At 42.2% G+C, this 15,548-nt stretch overlaps 1 protein-coding gene across 4 annotated transcripts in view; it reads right to left on the bottom strand.

Moving 5' to 3' along the window:
• Positions 1-15,548, bottom strand: part of tspan4a (tetraspanin 4a) — a 180,528-nt gene that overhangs the window by 130,585 nt on the left and 34,395 nt on the right. Inside the window, exons 1-2 of one of the 4 annotated variants that reach the window (XM_084945641.1) lie at positions 7,912-8,020; positions 5,879-5,958 (exon numbers count right to left, since the gene is read on the bottom strand). In XM_084945641.1, coding sequence (XP_084801767.1) covers positions 5,879-5,941 — 63 coding nt within the window. In that variant the 5' untranslated portion in view covers positions 5,942-5,958; positions 7,912-8,020. Of the gene's footprint in view, positions 1-5,878; positions 7,685-7,911; positions 8,021-15,548 lie in introns of those variants that run through there. The other 3 variants (XM_084945475.1, XM_084945561.1, XM_084945394.1) reach the window with 3 other exon arrangements.

Raw genomic sequence — 15,548 nt, 5'->3', positions numbered from 1 at the left:
TTCAAAGATCAGTAAGTTACAAAAAAAGCATGAATAAAAATTTGGCCTGAGAGTGACACATGAGCTACAATAGTGCAGTTTGATGTATGTGCCCCGCTGTCCTCCTGTTTCAAAGCTCTACCAGCCTACTGAGCGGGATGCCACTTATGTCCCACCAATAGTTACTGTTATCATCTGTACCTCTTACCACCATGCTCACCTCTTTCATCTGTGACAGACCAGCAGGTCTGGCCTCTATCATTACAGCTATTCTCACAAACCCATTTCAGATTTGTCTTCTTGACCTCTTCCAATTCCCTTTTGGAACAATTTGGTTTTTGATACCAACATAAGCGCAAAATCCTGACGGCTCTGCTTGTTCTGCCATGACTCTATTTTCTGAGTGTAAGCACAGCCACGGTCACTTAAAAAAGTGAGTGTGTCCCACTTCAGTGCAAACCAAAGAAAAACAGGAAAGAATAGCATGTCTCAGCAACAGAAAAAGATGTTATCTGCAACTGAGCATGAATACCCGCTGATCATCAAACAGACACAAAATCTTTTACATGTTTGAGCAGCCACGTCAGAGGAAGTTTTCATTTCACGTCTCTCTCTCTCACTCATTTTAACAGCCACAGTAACAAAAAGCACCCTGGCCTCTTCCAGCACAGTTTGGTTCCCCTCCACCTCCCGCTGCTCTCGGACCTGCACAAATGATTGTCAGTTTCTGCCCACCACAAGGGAGCCGTGTGATAACAAGCTGAGAGTAAAACAGAGCAAAGAGGTCTGCCTTCAATCTTTGGCAGTGTCGTATTCATTTGACCTGAAAATATTCCTCTGAGAAACTGTGCTGGGTTACACACCACAAGGCCTGCTCTTCAGCTTTTTTTAACAATCCTGATTTCAGTAAGCAAGGCTAGACACCAGCAGAGGCGGTCTGACAATATTTTGTCATATTTTGGGACCAAAAAAAAATGTTTTCAGTACCAAAAAAAAACCAACAGTCAAGACGTCCAGTCTGCAGGAAAGGTTTGAAAAGTTTCTCCTGATTTTTTTTTGTATTTGGAAACACAGAGAACTGTCACTAGAGTCGTCTGTAAGTGTTTTGAATCTTAAATGTCTACAGTCGCTGCTCTTTAACCTCTTAAGCCCCAACGCCCCCTGATACGGGGGCAAAAGGCAGGAGATCAGCTAGGCTTGGGGCTTAAGAGGTTAAGGACAAAACTAACATCCAGAGAAACATTTTCACCTTGCAATTCACTCAGGTCACTTTAATACAACAAAACATAACCTTGGAAAAGGTGATTTTTCTCAAGGAAGCCACTTTCCTTCCTAATTAAAATCAAATATGTTGCAACAAGGGGTCACCACTTCTTTAACTCGGTAGATTTCTATGCCAGATGCCTCTTCTGACACAACCAGGACGGGATTTGTGTCTGTTCCTTTGTATCTTTCGCTGGCGAGGTGAATGTGTAAACCACTAAACTATGGAAACACTGGAAAAGGAAAAGTGCCAGCTAAGAGCACTTCTTTTCTCAAAATAACCCTTCTTAGCTTGTAACCTCCCTGAAGGTCATCACAAACACATTCCAAGATAATTTAAATAGAGTTTATAAAAAGAAACACTGTACTCTCACACAAGACAGTGTGACTTCTCACAGTATGCATTCTGTGGGGTTTTTTTATTCTTCTCCACCTGTTAGAGAAAAGTGGTTTAAATTTAACTCTCGTTGTGTTAATTAATGTTAAAACTTTTTCTGTTTATATGAATCAAAAAGGATATCATCACATGAAACTTTTTGTTTAGCCTCTTTCCCAGTCATCAGTAAGTCATCTGTATCTGCAACATGACAAATAACTACTATTATTACACTATTATCCATCCATCCATTCGCTTCCGCTTCTCCTTTTCAGGGTCGCGGGGGGCGCTGGAGCCTATCCCAGCTGTCATAGGGCAAGAGGCGGGGTACACCCTGGACAGGTTGCCAGTCTGTCGCAGGGCTAACACACAGGGACAGACATTAGACACATTATTATATTATATTATTATTATTATATGCTAAGACATTATATTTAAATTATTTAACTTCACTAACATGCTCATCAGTAATGCTCCAATACGACGTTAAACAGCCGTGGGCACAGTGGTGTATGTCCGTAGGTAAGGAAGAAACTGATTGGTGCTGTGCTGAATTGTTAGATGAATGTTTAGTTGGCATTCTTCAAATACAGAATAAACCTCTAACATTATATAAGGTATTCTGAGCTGTTACAGATATGTTTTGTCATAGTCCTCATCTTTCATCAGTGTGTTTTCCTCACTCTATATTCCCATTTTACCTTTGACGCATTGTAATTTACCGTTTCACTCTAACCTCATTTCAAGGAAAGTGGGGTAATTAAATGGAAACTTTATCTCCGCCACCTTTTATGGAGAATTATAAAAATGTATTTTAAAATGAGAGAAGTGCTCTTCACAAGGTTCCTGTTATTCTCTGTAATACTTTAATTGTTTTTTAAATGGAAGACTATTATTTTCATACCTGAGTAGCTCGATGTAGAAGTATATTAGTGGTGCACTGAGATGCAATGTAGAAAACTTGTTATTGTTGACAGCAAGCAGCTTAATATGCCTCAAAGTTGCATTTTATTATGAAAAAACCCTCTGATGCCCACATTAGGAACAAGTGCCAGTTTAGTAAAAAAAAAAAATACTTCCTTACAAAGTATTTTGTAAGGAAGGATATCGAGGTGGATGGACGGGTTGACAAAACCTTTGACTTTAACACATTTTACTGAAAAAAACCTTTAATACTCAAATTTTAACTTCACTGGAAAACTTTTGTTCTTAAATCTAATTAAATGGACTGGCACCTATGTAGTGCATTTTTACTACAAGGCTCATTCACCCACTGACACACAGAACCCTTTACTATACCTAAGCTCACTCACATAGATGCATCAGAGGGTTTGGTATCTTGGAGCCAGCGATTTAACCACCAACCTCTGCCTCCTGACTTAAGTCTAACCAAACCTTTAACATCATTTAGGGACAAATAACCTATTTCATTATTTCCTTGGAGGAAAACACTTTAATTATGGAATAAGAAAAAATTTTTAAAGTCTGCATTTATTTATTTATTTATTTGCAGATAGGGTTCAAAACAATAACAAAAGCTGTAGTTTGTCGATGTTGTGAAGTACCACAGCGTAGGGTCATGGAAGATGTTTTCACTTGATTGTGAGTTAAAAATGTATCTGATGTGACTCTGGCAAATCACGTACACTGACACATTGACAAAGTTTAATTCAAAAAGCTCAAACGTTCCCAAAGAAACAGCAGAAAGTAGTGTTGGCAAATTCAATATTAGTTGCTAGGATCAGATCAGTCAACTGGCACTGGCTGGCATGGGTAAAGGAGATATGGCCCCATTCACTGGCAAATAAAAATGACTGTTAATAACCCCCAAAAAACCCAGATTTGATGTTTCTTCAAAACATTTTGGATAATAAAATTACTAAATTTAATTTGATTCAAAACACCAGTCTGTTCTATTACGCCTTTAACAACGTGAAATAACTTTGTCAATGGAAACATCAATGCCAACCACTTTGCTGTCAGACTGTGGCAAATAAGCAATAATGCCACCTTAAGAGATGATTTCCTCAGTGGATCAGTTTGTCAAGCACTGTGCAGAAGCCTCAAGTCATGGTGCATTAAAAACGGTGGGTAGCATATAAATATATTAACACCGCTCAGTGAAATACGACCACACCTTTCTTCTCACTGCACAGAGCTGCTATTTATGTCGCTCTATTTGCACACATTATTCTCATATATTTAAGTTTGTTTCTACACCTGAAGAAACCTATGCACCTATAGGTTAACCTATAGCACTTATTTATAGAACTGTTAATGCCATGAAACTTTGAGACAAATAATTTCCCACCTCCAGTTCACCTGGTAATCTTACAAATATAAATAGTCTACTGTAAGAGAGGGAAAGAGCTATCGAGAGCTTTGTTTTCAGGCAGGATGTAAACTGTCACATTGTTTTTCCTTCTGAAAGTGAAATTAAAGGGCAAATATATTTTCATCAGGACACTGTTCATACAATCTATGCAAGGGGTGTCAAACATAAGGCCCTGGGGCCAGAATCATCCCGGCAACAACTTCAATTTGGCCCACTGGAGGGCTTTGGAAAAAGCATGAATATTAACAGTAATTTCCTACATTTTACAGCTTTTTCAACTGGTAAAGACCTCCCCCAAGGCCATTCATGCTACAGCAAAGTGGTTAAGTAATGAATAAACAACTAAATGAGAGAAAAATTGTTTGTTTTGTTTCTGTTTTTTTCACTATCGATGAAAATAGAGCCACTGTGTAAAAATAGAGCACTTTCTGTGAACTAACAAAAGCTGTGAGCAATGAGCTAACAGAGCTTGTGCCATGATTTTACACATTAAATTATTACAATTTAAAGATTTGTGCTGCCACATTAATTTACTGCAGCAGCATTTCTTTAACATATCGAAAAACTGAGACATATCATTGAAATTGCATATTTATGAATAAATATATAGTAAAAGTTCTTTACACCAACCGAAAGGGCCAGTTTCACTTCACTTAAGATTAAAGTGGACTGTATGTGGCCCACATTGTAAAATACGTTTGACATCCCTAATCTATGCTGACTGTAAGTAAAAGCCATCCCATTCACATTACAATGTATAAAATATTCAGATTTAAGAATATGAAGTATCCCATTAAAATTTAAAAATCATCTGCAAAAAGTTTGGGACGAAACAGTCAAAATGTACCATCCTTAGTTTTAAATTGGCAGAGCTCTTCTGTTCTTACCTAATACAACTGGCTTATCAGAAACAGGTTATAGCTACCCTCGGTCAAGTGGTCATTATTTATCCCCAGTGGCAACACACAGTCACACATGCACACCGAGTGCTAATAACAAATACCGCGACCCTTCTCTGACAGCCGTTTATAGCTGACTGAAGATGTAGAGGTGAAAAGGTCACTCATTCCTTGAGGGAGATTGCATCTTGGCAGCTAGATTGCATTTCAGTGCCCAAGGCCTCATCTCATTCTGTTACCAATAAGAGCAGACGTATGACAAATCAAAGTAATCCCAGAAAGGTAACCACAGAGGCCAAAAACCCCATAAAGCTCTCCAAGAAGTTGCAAGTGAGTGCACAACAGGAGTCTGCGAGGGGGGAAAAACAACACAAGCTTGAAATCTTTACAGCAGGGGAACATGACAGACTTCACAATGAAAATGCAAGTGATCGGTAACGGGGGCTATCAGAGATGGATCAAGACAGGCAGACACAGCGGAGCTCAACCCTCAACCCACAGCAAAAAGATACGATCAACTGGACTGAGCAGACTGACAGCAGATGCCTTGATGAACTAAGAAGTGCTGCTGTATGGGGAGGAGGGCGAGGCAGAGGTGGGTGAAGAATTACAACACAGTGGTAACACTGTGATTAACTAGTGTACACATAATGCAAGCTCCAAATGTGCCACAGCTTAACACGGCAAACAATGCAGTGCACACCCACACTCAACGAACTGTATAGGGAGCAGAAAAGGCTCCACTCACCCACACAGTGGGCTTTGTACACATGATCTAAATGCATGATCTGTCCCTTTCTCAACTCTGCCCCCTCCTCACTCCTCTAACATCACTGTGGTTACAAAGACACGCATAAGAGAGCTCCTTTGGAAAAAAAAAAAAAAACGGGGTAAGAAAAATCTGAGGCGAGGAAGCAAAGTATCACTTTCAGCAAAACAAACACTCCCCCCTCTTCAAAAGTCATGCACAAGAATACATATATTTATATAAAAAGATTTTTGTTTAAAAAAAGACAGAGAACTCACCCAGAAGAGGAGATTGAAGAAGACCATTCCATATCGCAGGGCCATCATGCAACCCTCAGCCATCCTGCAGCGCCGCAGTTCTAGGAGGAATATGAAGGAGAGGTCCAGGTAAAACACCACATACTTCTTGCCCTGGGCATAGCGTCCCTTGGACGTTTGCGGCCCCTTTGTCGTGTGAAAGCCGAACGCAAACGGTGGCCGCTTATACTCGAACTCTCCGCTAAAGCGGTGAAACCCAGAAGTGAACGGCGGCGTGTCGGGTTTGCTGTCCAGAGATGGACTGCGCCGATATGGAGTCTCGTCTGTGCTTGAGCGTCTCATAATGGAAGCTGAATGAGCCTTTAGGAGTCTTTAATAGTCACTCTGTGCACTTCAGGTCTGAACAAAGTCCACAGCGAGGGACAAAGAGGTATTCCACTGAGGGGGGGCTGCGAGATGGATTTCAGTAGTATTTCTAACCTAGCCTCAAAATAATTAAACTCCTGAACTACTGATTTAATTATACCCAGAGTGGGATCACACGTGATCTGATGTAATCTGAGAGAAAACAATATGCTGCCATTCACTTCAACTGATTTGCTATTTTTGAATCTTATATATTATATATTCTGCAGGACAGTTTGCATAATCCTGCCACAACATCTGTGTAAATCTGAACATTTAGGACATAATCCCAACATACACGTACACATCTGCACATCCCTATCTCTTTAATCCCTCACACAGGTGTGATGCTCCCAGATAAGCTGATCTGCAGTTTCATCTCATAAAGGTTCAATCAGGTAAATGCTTGGAGAGCTTGACCTCTCGAGCGCCTTGGGCTTGCCAAAATGATCCAGAAATGGTCCTACCTGGTCTCATGAGAAATTCCTGAGCAGGTGCTTCCTGGCTGGCAAATAACAGCACCCCTGCTTTGGTTAATCAACTTCTTTTACTCAGAGACAGAGCGCACGTCCGCTGAGAATGAAACACTACTCTCTGGTCTTAGTTGCGTCTGAGTGTTCGGCATGTGACTGGCGATGTGCTTTTGCTGACATGCACGGAGCAAAAAAAAAAAAAGAACTAAGATAGAAAAGGAGGCAAGCGGGAAGAATGGTGTTATGGATGTGAGAGGAAGAATGGAAGAAGGCATGAAAGGATGAATGACGCTGATGAGCAGACCATTCTTTGGCTTCTTCAATTTGTATCCCTGTGGAATTCCTGCCTTGCCCAATTTCCTCCTTGCTTCTTTAGTTCCTGCCCTAACTTGAACCTTTTGTCTCTGAAAAGTGTCTAGGGGTTGTTCTGCGTCTCTCCACTCTCATCTAACAAATCACTCTCTTCAACTCCCTCTTATTCTATTCCTGAGCCCCTCTCTGCTCTCCCCCCCTGTGCTGATGGTGGTTAATTAATTTCCAGACTCTCATCAGAGAAGCAAAGTGTGCGGTTGTCCCCTCCTCTCGTCTCCCTCCTCCGCTACAGCGTTTTCTCTCCTCTTCTCTAGGTGGGCAAGGAGATCAAGGTGTCCACCAGGGTCATGGCCAAGCAGCGAGAGAAGAAGCAGCAAGAAGGAGAGACAGGCAGCGAGAAGAGAAAGACAGCTTCCTCAGAGAAGCAAAAGAAAGACTGCAGTGTTTGAGCGGTAGTCCAGCCTCGCTGCCTGAAGCTCCCTCCCTCCCTCTCTTCACAAGCTCCTGTTCCCTTTCTCTCTCTCTGTCCTCCTGCCCCCCCTTTCCCTTTTTCTTTCCTGCCTTCTCTCACAGGCTCCAATGCTCTCTCCTCCACACACACAGTCTCACACACCCCATCCCTCCTCAGAAACTGTCCCCAAAAACCTGGCAGCGCGAAAGGCAGGAGCAGTCATTCACATTCTGGCCACACCCTATGAGAGTGCACAACCAATCAGTGCCTCGCAGCTCCATCCTCCCTCGTGCACACGGCAATCATACCCTACCATCTACTAGATAACTCTCTCTCTCACACACACACACATACACACACACATGATGTACGTGCACACAGAGGCGCACACAAAACCTGGCGTGTTAACATACCAGTGCTGAGAAGCTTGCTGCACTTGCGCTAGTGCTTCCTCCTCCTCTCCTCTCTGCCTCCCGCCTGGAACTCATTCCACATGCAGAGGTTGTTCTTGCTCACAACCCAGGCTGCTCTCTGCACGCTTCACTTCAGTCATGTTCCTCTCTCCCTCTGTCTCTCTCTGGACCTGAACTTGGGTCATACAATATCTGTGTGCGTAGCCTCGCACTGCACGGATTTTCACACAACAAACAACTCACCTAAAGTGTGTCTCTGTGTGTGCGAAGGCACACACGGCCGCTGACATTCACACAAAATAGCGTAACTGCATGCTCCCCGCAACCTGGGAGCCATCTGGGTCACTGGTTTTATGAGTCCACAGAGACATTTCAAAGCTTCAGAGGTACTGACTTTATTCAAGGCTGCATCAACTATTTAATAGATTTTTGTTTTGTCTCCTGTGTGTATTTTGGTCAGAGCGCAGAGGCAGCGGCAGCCTATGCTAGGAGAATGAATTTGGCTTACTGAATGACTGACGTTGTTGAAAAGATTTTTGGGTTACTAGTGTTTTCATCAAAATTTTGTCAGGCGTGAAAGAGTAGGAAAAAAAATACCCTTTATCCATGAAAAGAAAAACAAGGGCAGACCTTGTTAAGCAACATGAAGTAAAGCCAAAGTGCAAATATCATATCTGAGTTGGCCGCTGTTGTAAAAAAATAAATTTTAAGCTCTTCATCTTCACATCCGAACGTTGCGATTTTAATAACCAGTGCAGCATAAGGATGTTGATGTCACAGCAAAGTGTGCCCTCTATCTATACATGCTATCACATGACTGTCACGTGATATTTACGTTTCCCCTTCCATCTGCTTTCAGCAGGGGTGGCAGGCTCACAATAGTGGTCACATGCTTTCTTTGCTTGGTTTTCATCTTCACCAACAAGATCTGCACAAGCACTTCTGCTGCAACTCTGATGCTCCAACTGCATTTGCATTGCTGTGGATTTATTCATAATCTAACAGAAGATTTCCTGGATTTGTGAGCAATGGCATTTGCTAAAGCAACAGACTAGTCCAAATGCATTAAAATTCACTGAATATAATATATATAATAGTCACACAGAAATAACAGGGCACCTCTAAACTGTGTCATAAACCGGCTGTGGGGCAGGCAGGACGTGGTCCCAGATGCAGGACTCGGGAGACAAGGGATGAACTCGAAAATCAGAACAGGGAAACTGAAAACTAGGAAACCAAGAGCAGGGAGACACAATCATGAGCGAGTACACGAGAAAGGTCAAAGGGACACTCGGACAACATCTACTTACAAGATATTGAGGCGAGTGAGAACAGGTGAGAACATAGCCGAGGGTTACTAACATGAAGACTCAAGAGGGACTTAAACTGAACAACACTTAGCAAAATAAAACAGGAAGAGTACAACACAACTGATTGAAGAGACGATTATTTGACACAACAAAATGAGGGAACAAGACAAAAAGACAAACACAGAAAAAAGACTGCAGAGGAACAGAATGGGGAAACAAAGGGGGATTAACAGAATGAACCTAAGGATCTACAAAACAGAAGCTCAGAACTGAAAGGATGGAATAACAACACCATGAAGAACTTGTATCAGGCATAAGAAAATAAACAAGATATAACAGAAAGATAAATTGCAGCAGAATACAGAACCCTACTCCAAAGATAGACAAAAACACAAAGCTAGAAAGAACCTGGACAATAAAACTAAAAAACATCACAGTGACAGATGGACATTCATGTGTCGTGCTAATGTTGTAACACGCGATCCAGTAAAATATCTGTAGATGAGGTTTTACGGGTTCAACAAGAAACTTATAAATTCATTTCTTTTTTTCCTCCAAATATAAACTACCACATCTCTCTCTCTCTCTTTGAGCATATTTATACCATTTATTATATATTTATCAATCACAGCATGTAAGGGGAAAAAATATTTACACAGGATGTGGTTCATCTTACTTTTACGTCAGTTATCCCACTAATTGGTGCAATCTGCTGTCACTTTCATTAAATATACAGACTGAAATGAATCATGCAGCAGGAAACTTCAGCAAGTGCAGCAGTAAAGTGGATTCCACTTCAGGTCTATGTTTCCACTTACAAACAGCTTCATCCCAGACTCATTGGGTGCATTGGCACTACGGGGCTCACGGTGACTTTGAACTCATCACCATGTACGAATGCATGGGGAAACAGAAACATGGCAAGCAGCATGATGTAATTTAGCTTTATTCAGACTGAAGGTTTGTAGATGGGCCCACATTAAAACGCTTTATGGATCGTTGTAATGTGAAAGCATAATATGAACGGACAGCCTTGCTCAGTCAGATGCACAAAGTGCGCTGCGCTGCACTCCGGTCTCCGTGCAGCCATAAAGGGGTAGGAGTCTGGCTTGCTTTCCCTTGTTTAAAGCTGGAATATGAGTCTCCTATGAATATCTCCACTAAATGACAAAACAGTCTACAAGGATGACTGCAGTGCGCACAGAGCAGTAATATGAGCATATGAAATGAGAATGGCCTTTCCACAAGCCTGGCAAATTATTTAGAGCTGTTTGCCTGCTAGAATTTAAGCTTATGCAATCACAAAAAACATTTCACTTCACACTTTTAAGATAATGCAGTTTTTGGACGGTCAAACTTTCACACTTTTTATTCTTACTTTAAAGCAGCCCGTTTATTTTCTTTAGAAATCATTGAGAGTTTACAAAACAGGGCTCAAGTAAATGTGTGAATGAGATGCAAAAATCATAATGTACTTAAAAAACATCAGTAAGGCTAAAATCAAACTAGACACAAAAATTGTCATTATTAAACAAAAAGCAACCGCTGGGGTTAAAAAGTAGATTATTGATGTGCCAAAAACGGTTGTTCCTTGAATGGGTACTTGAAGTTGGGTCCCTATAGGCACCCTATGTTTACAGCCTGGTCTCTTCCTCTAATTTTCCTGCTCACGAGGCTGTGATTATTTTTAATAACCTCTCACTTAAATCAGGGAATGAGTGAGATGTGGGTGCCAACTAGGCTGCTTGCTGTCTGCTAGGATTTACCTGAACTAATTCAACAGTGTTTGTAGCTTTGGTGCCTTTTGTGCCAAAGCACATGCAAAATGGTCTCATGTGTGGTATAGGTCAGCGGTCCCCAACCCCCGGGCCTCGGACCGGTACCGGTCCGTGAGTCGTTTGGTACCGGGCCGCGAGAGTTGAGGCTCAGGTGTGAAATGTATGGTTTTCAGGGTTTTTATTGGTTTTCAGCGTTATTTTGTTATCGTTTTTATCGTTAACTCGGTTTTCCTGGGTCTTTTCACGTGTGTTATGAATAAATCTTCTTTTTTTCGGTACCGGTACTAGTTTTATTTTGTTGTATTTATCCGCGACACCTTAAAGGCCGGTCCGTGAAAATATTGTCGGGCATAAACCGGTCCGTGGCGCAAAAAAGGTTGGGGACCGCTGGAATAGGTCATCCAAGAAGCCCATGGTCCAGTTTTGGTGAGTAAAATTCTATTTAATTTTTATTTACCCGTAAATGACAGGATTTCTGGTATCTGGATTCAACTCCAGGACCTTCTTGCACCACTGTTCCACCCTGGGCCCTGGGAGAGCATGCAAAGTCATCCCAAAAAGGCCCTAAATAGCCTGGCATGGATGTATTCTAAACACATGCTCGCTGGGTTATCTGGTGATTCTAAATTGGCCATAGATGTGAAAGTTAGGTCTGTGAAGGTTCTCAGTCATCCAGGTCATCGTAGTCAAAGGAGCTTGCAAAGAAAAGCGTCTGGACTTCTTTAAGTTTACTTGAAGACGTTTCACCTCTCATCCGAGAAGCTTCTTCAGTTCTAAGGTCAAATGGTGGAGAGTCCCAGATATAAACCTAGTGGGAGTATCCCCCCACAGAGGGACAAAAGGACCCCCTGATGATCTTCTAATCGCCTGAGCCAAGGTGTGAAACTGGGTGTGGGTCCCAATCAGCCAGAGTTTCGGGTGTGTTCATTGTGAAACCTGGCCCCACCTTATCATGCGAATTCCTGAGGTCAGATGGCCCAGGATGTGAGTGGGCGTTAAGGCGTCTGGGAAGGGATCTCAAAACTGGATTATAGATGGCAGAGAGTTGGTGTCGTAAACCCCCGCCTCTGTTCAAAGATGGTCGCTCACAGTGGACATAGATGGCTTCTTTCACTCCTCTTTCAAACCATCTGTCCTCTCTGTCCAAAATGTGAACATTGGCATCCTCGAAAGAGTGTCCTTTATCCTTAAGATGCAGATGGACTGCTGAGTCTTGTCCTGTGGAGGTGGCTCTTCTGTGTTGTGCCATGCGCTTGTGAAGTGGCTGTTTGGTCTCTCCAATGTAGAGGTCTGGGCATTCCTCGCTGCACTGTACAGCATACACCACATTGTTAAGTCTGTGTTTTGGCGTTTTGTCTTTCGGGTGAACCAGTTTTTGTCTGAGCGTGTTGCTGGGTCTGAAATGCACCGGGATGTCATGCTTGGAGAAAACTCTCCTAAGTTTTTCTGATACACCGGCTACATAGGGGATGACAATGTTGTTGCGTCTGTCCTTCTTATCCTCCCTCGTTGGTGTCTGGTCTTCTTTTCTGTGCCTCTTTGCTGACTTTAAGAACGCCCATTTAGGATAGCCGCACGTTTTGAGTGCTTCCTTTACATGTGTGTGTTCCTTCTTTTTTCCTTCAGGCTTAGAGGGAACATGTTCTGCCCGGTGGTGTAGGGTCCTAATTACTCCAAGTTTGTGTTCCAAAGGGTGATGGGAGTCAAAGAGGAGGTACTGGTCCGTGTGTGTGGGCTTCCGGTAAACTTCGATGTTGAGTTTGCCGTTCTCTTCAATGTGCACAGCGCAGTCCAGGAAAGGCAGACAGTTGTCCTTTGTGTCTTCCCTGGTGAACTTGATGTTTTTATCCACAGCGTTAATGTGCGCAGTGAAGGATTCCACTTCTTGTGTCTTGATTTTGACCCAGGTGTCGTCCACATATCTGTACCAGTGGCTGGGTACTCTTCCTTTGAAAGAGCCAAGAGCCTTCCTTTCCACTTCCTCCATGTAAAGGTTGGCTACAATAGGTGACACGGGGGAGCCCATGGCACAGCCATGTTTTTGTCTGTAAAAGCCTTCGTTGTATTTGAAATATGTAGTGGTGAGGCAGAGGTCTAACAGTGTGCAAATCTGATCGGGTGTGAAGTTGGTCCTGTCCTCCAAGGAGCTGTCTTCTTGTAGTCGTTTTCTGACAGTCTCCACGGCCTCCGTGGTGGGTATGCAAGTGAAGAGAGAGACTACATCAAAGGACACCATGGTTTCATCTGGATCCAGGGTAAGTTTCTGGACCTTGTCGGTGAAGTCGGAGGAGTTCTTGATGTGGTGTGGGGTGTTCCCCACAAGAGGAGCAAGGATGGTAGCAAGGTGTTTAGCAATGTTATAAGTGGCTGAGTTTATGCTACTGACTATGGGTCTGAGTGGGACAGCTTCCTTGTGGATTTTAGGAATAGGATATAATCCAGTTTTGAGATCCCTTCCCAGACGCCTTAACGCCCACTCACATCCTGGGCCATCTGACCTCAGGAATTCGCATGATAAGGTGGGGCCAGGTTTCACAATGAACACACCCGAAACTCTGGCTGATTGGGACCCACACCCAGTTTCACACCTTGGCTCAGGCGATTAGAAGATCATCAGGGGGTCCTTTTGTCCCTCTGTGGGGGGATACTCCCACTAGGTTTATATCTGGGACTCTCCACCATTTGACCTTAGAACTGAAGAAGCTTCTCGGATGAGAGGTGAAACGTCTTCAAGTAAACTTAAAGAAGTCCAGACGCTTTTCTTTGCAAGCTCCTTTGACAATGTGAAAGTTAGCATTAGTCCTTTGACTGGTGATCTGATGAATGGATGGATGGATGGATAACATATCCAAGTAATGCACTCATGCAGTATAGATGCATCTTACAACCAGATCTTGCTAGTGTTATGATAATGTAGCACTTCTTCCAAATGTAGCCACTTCAGGCTGCAAAAACCAAGATGCCAAGCAATCATGCTAACATGTAAAACCCCTAAACAGGGCTTCACAAACCACAAATAAGCGCTCAATGGCTATTTCCATCGTTTATATCCTATTGATGTAGTTTGACTGCTGTAGCTGAAATATAGCTTAAATACAGGGACGATTTTAGCCCATTTTTGGGGGTGCTTTTTTTTTTTTTTAACAATATTTGCTGTTTGTGTGACACACTGCTAAAAATATAAAAAGCATACAGTACTTGGTTGAGACATAGCATTTTAACAACAAAAATATAGATTCCTCCCCCCCCAAAAAAAAGAAAAAAGAAAATGGTTTGTTCCAGCTCGCCTCTCCCCTACTCTGGCTCTAGCGCAGTTGCTGCCAGAGTGCTGGTGGCTGAGACCCAGCGGAGCGGAGGTGTTAGTGCCTGGCTTAAAACAGGACATATTAGCTGCATTTAACCTTCAGTTATTCTTTATATAGTTAGGTAGGAGTCAAACCATGTTTCTTTTTAGCTGAAAAACATTACACCAGGTAACCTGGGTGTAAAAAAAACTTGTTTTCCGGCGATGTTTGCTACCCAACCAAGTACTGTAGGCTTTTTATATTTTTAGCAGTGTGTCACACAAACAGCAAATATTGTCAAAAAAAAAAAAAAGTAAGAAATCTTTGGGGGTGCTTTGATTCATTTTGGGGGTGCTGAAGCACCCCCAAAAATGGGCTAAAATCGCCCCTGGCTTTACTGTATGTCTGCACCGCAGATCCTGCAAATTTCTGTTCATGGGTAATGTGCAGGCCTAAATATCACACTATTATTAGTGTTTAATTATCACATACTGAGAATATGCATGGCTCAGGTGCTGTCAGGACATCACTGTCCAAAAACACAGCTGTGAGTGTGAGGCATATGAGCTGACTGAAAGCACATTTTCACAACATCAAGACACCATGACACCATTGAAGACTCAGGGAAATGAAGATTAATAAGAGCCGCTCCCGTGAGAAATAGCCATGTTTTTACCGAATCAGCTGACTAAGAGGGATTTAAAATTTGCTTTGCTGACAAATAATTACAGACAATAAGACAAGATATATGCATCAAGGGTTTAGTAAAAGCTGAAACCAGCATTGCAGAGTAAAAAAAGCAAATCACAGAACAAATAGAAAATAAATTATTTAGGAGCCTTGTAGTGGAAATGGTAATCGAACATAATAAGAGATACTATTTAAAACAGAATTATTGGGAGAAACAGATTATTATATCTGCTTTTGGTCTTCAGATTTCTTCCAAACACACTGGGGTCTTTTTTGTTTGTTACTTAGAGTTTAAATAATAAATAACACCTAAATATGTAGACGTAATCTGAAGCACAGCAACAACAGCACACAAAACGACTTTCTCTGGATTCAGGGCTGAATCTACAACCTTGAGTGTGTCTAAAATCACCTGAAGGAAAGGACAGCTTGACATTTCTTCTTTCACAGTCAGAAATCTAAATCGGCTGGTTCGTGTTTTGACAAAAAGATAATGCTGAATTCTGTTATCAGTAGAAAGTTTGCATAACCGCTTGAGGAACATATTAATAGATCCAGCTTTGCCTCCAGTCTCA

This window comes from Perissodus microlepis, chromosome 1, assembly GCF_051167445.1.
Source record: "Perissodus microlepis isolate ML-2025 ecotype Zambia chromosome 1, ASM5116744v1, whole genome shotgun sequence".
Classification (NCBI taxonomy): Eukaryota; Metazoa; Chordata; class Actinopteri; order Cichliformes; family Cichlidae; genus Perissodus; species Perissodus microlepis.
Note: the sequence above shows the minus strand (reverse complement) of the source record. Positions and strands in the feature narration are given on the sequence as shown.